Source organism: Mandrillus leucophaeus, unplaced genomic scaffold (assembly GCF_000951045.1).
Source record: "Mandrillus leucophaeus isolate KB7577 unplaced genomic scaffold, Mleu.le_1.0 Scaffold61, whole genome shotgun sequence".
Taxonomy (NCBI): Eukaryota; Metazoa; Chordata; class Mammalia; order Primates; family Cercopithecidae; genus Mandrillus; species Mandrillus leucophaeus.
In genome coordinates this window covers 4,210,679-4,218,459 of record NW_012106586.1, presented here as the reverse complement: position 1 = coordinate 4,218,459, position 7,781 = coordinate 4,210,679, and the positions used below count along the sequence as shown (strand labels likewise).

The 7,781-nt window shown below is 50.2% G+C and overlaps 1 protein-coding gene across 1 annotated transcript in view; it reads right to left on the bottom strand.

Annotated features, from left to right (window-relative positions):
* GTF3A (general transcription factor IIIA) overlaps nt 1-7,781 on the bottom strand; it is a 78,175-nt gene that overhangs the window by 54,779 nt on the left and 15,615 nt on the right. The window contains exons 7-8 of the mRNA XM_011999990.1: nt 7,196-7,360; nt 5,870-5,972 (exon numbers count right to left, since the gene is read on the bottom strand). Coding sequence (XP_011855380.1) covers nt 5,870-5,972; nt 7,196-7,360 — 268 coding nt within the window. The remainder of the gene's footprint in view (nt 1-5,869; nt 5,973-7,195; nt 7,361-7,781) is intronic.

Sequence of the window (7,781 nt, the reverse complement as noted above, 5' to 3'; positions counted from 1 at the left end):
AGCTGTGATCACTTCACTGCACTCCAGCCTGGGTGACAGAACAAAACCCTGTCTCAAAAATGAATAATTAAATAAATAAAAAGAAGTCTGTAGACTTCCAGCCGCCTCCTCCCTCCAGTCTCTCCTGTGCTGACAGCCCACCTCCTGCTTCCAGCACCACAAGGTGTCACGAACCCACAAGCAAAAGTCTCATAGCAAACCCAAGACTTATGTCCTTTAACAAATGGATCCCCATCTTGCCATTAGCAGTCCATCTCCTCCCCAGCAGTCCTCGTTACTGTCCAGCCTCCTGGCGTCCACACACTACACACCAGAGTACCACCTCCAGGATTCAGGGTTCTCAGAATGTCACCCCTCCTCTGCACCCAGCCACACCCGCCTCTCCTGAGAGCTGCTCCCCTGCCTTTGCCAGCCCTCCAGACCTCTGGCCCTCCGAATCCCTGTCGTATTTCTAATGCTCATCAGAGCATTCAGCACTCAATCAAAGCACTTTCCATGTGAATCACGGCAGATGTGTGCATATCCTGTGATGTACAAGGCAGGCTGAATCAATGGGCTCTGACTCAGAGTTCCCAGGGAAATGGAATGATGCAGGTACTTTGGGTGCAGGGAAGGGCACAACGGGGTACAGACTGATAATAAACTTCAAATGTCTTTGAATATCATGTTTTGTTTTATTTTATTATTTTTGAGACAGAGTCTCACTCTGTCGCCAGGGTGAAGTGCAGTGGCATGATCTCGATTCGCTGCAACCTCCGCCTTCCAGGTTCAAGCAATTCTCCTGCCTCAGCCTCCTGAGTAACTGGGACTACAGGCGAGCGCCACCACGCCCAACTAATTTTTGCATTTTTAGTTGAGATGGGGTTTCACCATGTTGGCCCAGATGGCCTCGATCTCTTGACCCTTAACACACACATACAGGTTGCGTTCTACTCCGTGATATGTTCACATCTGATGGAGTTTAAAACTGAAGTTTATATCATGTGCTGTAATGAAGAGAAAGTAACTGAGATTTGGCGCTCATCTGCCAGCACCCCACTAAGCACATATAGTGAGGAGTAGGAGTGTTCTGGTTTAGGAAGCACAGGCGTGCAAAGACTGTGGAGTGCACAGGTGGAGCTCAGGCTTGGCTCCGAGGCTCACTGGGTCCTGGGACAGGTTTCTCCAAGCCCTAGCTCCCCGAACTGTAAGATGGACCGTGCCCATCTCCAGAACCCATGTCACCATTCAATGGATCGTGCCTGGCTTGCAATAGATGCTCACTAAATATTGGATTTCCTTTCCCTCTTTCCATCTGGAGCCCACCTCTCAAGCACCATCAGGCTGGGACTCTGGGAAGAGGCTTAAGAAAAGAAATCAGCATGCAGAAGTCGGGGGAGGTGGCCAATCTGACCAGATGCCTCTGATCCTGCATCTCCTTTGCCCTATCTAAAGTCCTCCCCAGCACTGCCTGGCCTGGACCCACTCCCCGGCGAATTCTGTAAGATGAGAGCCTCATTTCTCTGATAAGCGTTACTGCAAAACGCTTTACAAAGAGATAGGCTGTTGCTGCCCAGCCAAGAGCAAATTCTGAGGTTCCAACCACCTACATGCAGGGCCAAGAAAGGCACACAGACCTGCAAAGAGTGGCCCCTAAAGTAATGTAGTGGCTGAAAACTAGAACTTTACAAATGAGAAGCCACTCAGTTTCAATATACTTTTTATGCACTTCTAGCAAAGAATCAGCTATGCTGATCATAGTGTTTTTTACTTGCTTATTAGAATGCAAGCTCCTTGGAGAACGGGTCATTTCTTTCTTTCTTTCTTTCTTTTTTTTTTTTTTTTTTTTGAGACAGAGTCTCACTCAGTTGCCCAGGCTGGGGTGCGGTGGCGTGATCTCGGCTCACTGCAAGCTCCGCCTCCCGGGTTCACACCATTCTCCTGCCTCAGCCTCCCGAGTAGCTGGGACTACAGGCGCCCGCCACAACGCCCGGCTAATTTTTTGTATTTTTAGTAGAGACGGGGTTTCACAGTGTTAGCCAGGATGGTCTCCATCTCCTGACCTCGTGATCCACCCGCCTCGGCCTCCCAAAGTGCTGGGATTACAGGCGTGAGCCACCGCGCCCCTCCCGGGTCATTTCTTATTCATTTTTATACATTGTATCTGCACAACTGTGCAGTTTCACGAGTAGACACCCAGGAGCTGTTTGTCAGGAGACCTTATACAGAGCAAATCCTTATTCCTATTGAATCCACCAGTAATCATTTGTAAATCAATTTTGTTGATACTTAGTTGACATATCTTGAAAGTTCAGAAATTTATTTTCCACAAAAGACATCACTTTCTCCGGAAGAGTAACCTCACCAGAACCCCATTCTCCCAGCTCCTACTCCAAGTCAGGCAGGGCACTCCACCATCTTCCCCCAAAATCCATCATGCCTTTGAAATTATCTGCTTCTGTGTTCCTTTGCATTGTGCTTAACGATCGATCATTCCATTCATTTTTATACCTCCATTGTCTGTTTCAGTGCGTGAACCGGAAGTACCACCCCAACACTATTCCATGTATAGGGACAGTGAAACTGCATTCCTTTTGATGAAGGAATTTGAAATGTTTCATACACAGGAAGGGCTCATCTATAGGGTTTAGTATTTTTGTTATATTTCATTTTTCAGAATTTGTGGGGTGTGATGCTAAATTTTGTTTCACAGGAAGAAAGGGAGGAGGGAAAAAGGAAGAAAGGGAGAGAAGAAGGGAGGAAGGGAGGAAGGGAGGGAGGCAGGGAGGGACTCATAACGCCGGGAAGCTTTATAGACATCATCCCATGTAATCCTCGTAACAAGATCCTGGGAGGTGGTACTTATTATCCCCATTTTGCAGATGAGAAAACTGAGGTATAGAGATGTTAAATAACTTGTCCAATTACTAAGTTGCAGAGATGGGATTCAAAACTGACTCAGATTTGAAAGTTCATGCCTTTTCTCTGCACTGTTTTCTCCTCTCACCAAACAGATCCTTCAGGACGCAGGAGCACGATCTCCGTGTACTCGCTTCTCTCAGGATCTTCCGAGCTGGCTGAGCTGACTCTCCTGATGCTGAAACGGAAAAGTTCCCCTGTCCCCCTGGCAGGGCGTGCGATGGAGGGTGCGGCTCGCCTTTTCAGTGCCCAGCTGCTCAAACCTCTAGAAGACGGGCAGGTTGTGAGGCTCCAACCCCACAGCAGTGCCTAGGGGTGAATGTTGACAGCTCCTGACGCCTCCGTGGGCATGTGTTACACGGTGCTCTTGTAAAAGTTTAGCGGTCTGCAGGCAGCTTGTGTTAGCTCAGTTAGATGCCCTTCCATAGTTCTGTATTTCTGTATCCCGGGGTTTCCTGCCTTGGTGTACTGGAAGAACTGGTGCCTGGAGAATGAGTGCAAGGTTTTATTGAGTAAAAGTAGCTCTCGTCAAAGGGAGGAGCCAGAAGGGAGATGGTTTTCCTTGTGGAGTTGGGCCACTTGGCGGCCCAGGCTCTCCTCAGACTGCCCCGGCTCTCCTCAGACTGCCCCGTCCAAACTCCCGTCCAAACTCTGCCTCCGTCCGCCGGTCAAGGGCCTGCGGCCTGCCGGCATCTGTCCAGTGCTCTTCTGCCAGCATGTTCCCCTTGATATCTCTCGATGTCCAGCCGCTTGTTTTCTTTCATCGATGTGTTTCTCTCCACGTCCAGCTGCTTGTGTGTCTGCCTGCTGGCATCGCGGGTTTTTATAGGCCCAGGATGAGGGCGTGGCAGGTCGGCCAGGGTGGTCTTGGGAAATGTGACAGAAACGCCTGTCCTCACCCAGGTCCATGGGGTGGAGCCTTAGCCAGGGACCACGCCCTCCTCTACCCAGCACTTCCCTTCCCCGCTTCTGTATCGTTTAAAGGGACCACGCTCTTCCCTTCCCAGCACCCCCATATCAAGGGTTGGTCCTCCTCCAGCAGCTATGCATCTGAGAGGCGCCAGGTGCAGTGGCTCAGCACCACAGTTGAAGGACACACATTCCTGCCTTAGAGCAATGGGGAGGCCCACAGGAACCGGTTCAGCAAAGGCAGCAAGATGCCAGCCATCAGAGATAAAGCCTGCTGCCACCTTTTGGACCTCACAGTGCACAGTGCACAGTCTCCAGACTTCTCCCCCAGGGAGCTGAGCTTTGGGAGAGTAGAGAATTTGCATCAGTCACTGAAAGAGACAGAGCGGCCAGTGCCTCTCCCACCAGTAAATGGTATATATATTACCAAATGCTGGAGGGCGCAAACTGCTTCCTAACTGTGTGATTAGGAATGTGATTCCCACCAGCGCAACTGATCAGGCCACTTTGCTACTTAGAATCTTATCTGGGTTTTGTTGTTGTTGCTCTTGTTGTTAACTAAGCAGGAATGCAGAGATTATAAATATGCTTATTTTACAAATAAGGAAATGGTCCTAGGGAGGTCACCAGAGTGGCCAGGCTTAGACTAGAATGTATTTGAAATCAATTTATAAGAAATGAAGTCATTTTAAAGATAAAACTGGCATCTCCGCTTATTTTCTGAACTGTTCTAATGAAGAAAACATATTGAGTATTACAGAACAAAGCTCACCTCTTTAACTGGCCAGGCTGATCCAAGAATTGAATACATGAATGTCAGAAGGGACATTATCACTGGGACTTTTCTCTTTAAGAGGCCCCCACATAGTTGCCCCACTTCCACAAATGTTGCAAGCTAAAGAGCCACACAAATGTCTTAAGGGGCAAGAGGGACCTGATCCATCTTGTGCCTCTGACTATTCATTTTCCTTATTAGTATGGGTGTGACCTAGTGTGAATTTTTGCAGAAAAGTCTGGCAGGCTTTCCTGATGAGCACAAACAACAAATTACGTGGGGAGGACATCAGCACGATATTCTTCCAAGGACCATGTTAGCTTTACTTGGTACTGCCATTCTCCAAAGGTATCACGTTGCACTGAGACATATATTCTTGGGGAGCATTAAAACATGAGTATTATGTTAAAAACATGAGTATATGCCAGCTGACATGTCCTGAGAATGTTATTGCTAGTCATCCCCAAACTGCCCTACTTTCAGGACAGAGTCTGTGTCCTGTACCTCTGTCGCCCCTGTCCTGGTTGTCTGCCCTACCAGAGGTGCTCATTAAACTTACGGAATGACTGACTGACTGTGTGACGTTTATGTATTCAGCGTTGCTAAACAGAGCAGAGGACAGAAATGGTGGTAGGTGTGGGGGGCTCAGGGCTGGGGACATGTCAGATATAACCAGATTACTCCCTCGAGCTGTAACCCTAGCTTTCGCAGCCTGATAAGTGGGGACTAAGAGGTGTGTCTGTGAGGAACAACTGTCCTCACACCCTCTTATGAGTGTAACTCCCTCAGGTCTATTCTGAAGGAATTGTAGACAAGCAGAGAAGCTGACTGTAAGCTCTGCAGCCCCAGGCAATTCATCTCTTGACGGTGCAGACCCGGGCTCCCTGCCCCATGTCCCCAGGTTGGAATGTGAGATTGCCCCTCGACCGCCGGTGTGGGTGGGGAGGGCCGCCCCTCGTCGGGTTGGAGTCTGTGATGTTGGAGCCGTCCGGTACTAAGAGGAAGCCCATTCTCCAAGCCCAGGCCAGGCCAGGCCGCACCGGCCCCGCTCCCACATTGATCCTGGCCAAACGAATCCCCCGGCACCTGGGTCTCCCTTGCTGTAAACACTTTTATTTCCCCCCCTCGGTTTATGGCCTCCCCTTCCAAAGGATCACAACTTGTTTAAACCGGCTCTAAACAAAGGGCTCTCGTGATTACAGACCTGCTGCTGGTTTTATGGTGAGCTTCCTTTGTCTAATTCTCTCCCACTCCCTTCCTTCCTCCCCACCCCCCACGGCCAGGTACCCGGGCCTTTTAAGAGAGGCCTTCTAGCCAGCTGCTGGGAAGGGAGGGTGAGGGTGCGCTTCCGGCTCTCACATCTGGTTCCCCTCAGCTGGGGCTGGCTGCCCTGACAGGAGGGGGGATAGGACAGGTAGGAATCCCAGTGTTCCTGGGGTCAGGCTGCAGCACGTCTCCTGCCCCTAGAAACGAGAAGGGGGTCTGAGGGTGTCCTCAGGGGGTTCACCTGCCACACTGCCTCATAGGGGCCGGGTCCAGTGGGATAAAGAAGTGCACCACAGGGCCTGTTCTGTTCCTTCAGCCGTCCTGGCAAAGCCCACACGCCCCTCAGCACTCAGGGAACGGTGGAGGCAGGTAGGACTCCTCACCAAGCCAGCACTGTCCTGCCCAGTGTGGGGCTCTGCCCCATTGCAGGGACATCCAGACTCCGCTGCAGACACTGAGGACCCTCCCCAGGCACCTGGGCTGAGCAGACTACATCCAGCATCCTTCTCTCCTTTCCTGCCTGGCTGCTGCTTTTCTCAAGAGGGTGCTAACTCCCCCTCTGCCCCTCCCCCGCCTGCCCCTGACTGGGCTTCCTCCAGGAGGCTAGATGGGCAGCAGTGCTCAGGGATCCTGGGGCACCTGAGAACAGGAAGGTTCTCCAAGGCTTGTTTGGGGCTCACTCAGCACTCAGGAGAGTGGGCCGTGGCTTTGGATAGAGGCACCACCTCTGCTAGACACTGGCCACTGCAGACACAGGTTTCCCTCCCAGGGGCTCCCTGAAGACCAGGACAGGACAAAGACCAGGACAGGATGAAGGAGGCAGAATGACTTGTGGGAGGCAGTACAGTGGGGTCACATTTACTTCCCCTTGTTTCAGCCTGGGGACGCCTCTTGGGAAAAAAGTATTTGTTCAGGGGACTGCCGTGAAAGCTCTGAAAGAAACCACTGGGACTGGCAGGCTGAGGCCGGCAGTGTGGAGAGAGGATGTGTCAGACCCTCGCATTTCCTAAATGGGCTGACTCCAGAGAAAGACGGTTGTGTCCCCTTTATGTCCTGGTCACATAAACACACAAATGGCCTTAGGTCGGCTCAGGACATGCTCGAGGGAACAGAAGGGGGGGTCGTAGAGGCAGTGGGGGTCACGAGGGACTGTCTTGATGCCCTTTCCCCACTGGCACGTCTGGTCCTCTCTCCAAGTGTGCCATTCTGTACAGAACAAGAGAGGAGGTGAATCCATGCAGAGCTGGGCCTGACACACAGTGGACACATTTGAAAAATAAAGGTAATGTGATTGCTCTGCAGTTTCCAGTCTACAAAGAAAAAGTTGCGGGAAGGCAAACACACAACCATCAGAAGGAATGTGGCGCCCCCTGGAGGTGGGATGGGAACAAAGGTGCCGGAAAAAGCCACGACCTCTTCTTCCTGCACCCGAGCCTGTGAGTTAGAAGCCAGCCTGACTCTTAACCAGCTGCAGCCTGACAGCCCGTACTCCAGCAGCCTCGGCCAGTGCCGCTGCAGAGCAACCAGATTCCAGAGTCACTCCGACCTTCTGGAAATCCACCGTAGGCTGACTTTGCCCCAGTCCTTGCCTGTGTTCCTTCTCGCTTTATAATACAAATCCAGCATTTCTACAGTGATTTTTTCCAGTTTAAAAATTGCTCAGTGAGCATTTTTTCTTTTTTTTTTTCAGAAGAGAAATGTAGGGCTTAGAAAAGTTAAATTACTTATTTTCCAAACTGAACTACAGATTCAATATAATCCAAATAAAAATGCCAGCTTTTTTTTTTTTTTTTTTAAGAAATTGACAACCTGTTTCCAAAATATATATGGAAATACAAAAGCCCAAGAATAGGTAAGACATTCATCAAGAAGATTGCAATTGAAGTTTTTATATTACTGGAAATCAAGACTTATTATAAACATACAGTAATTA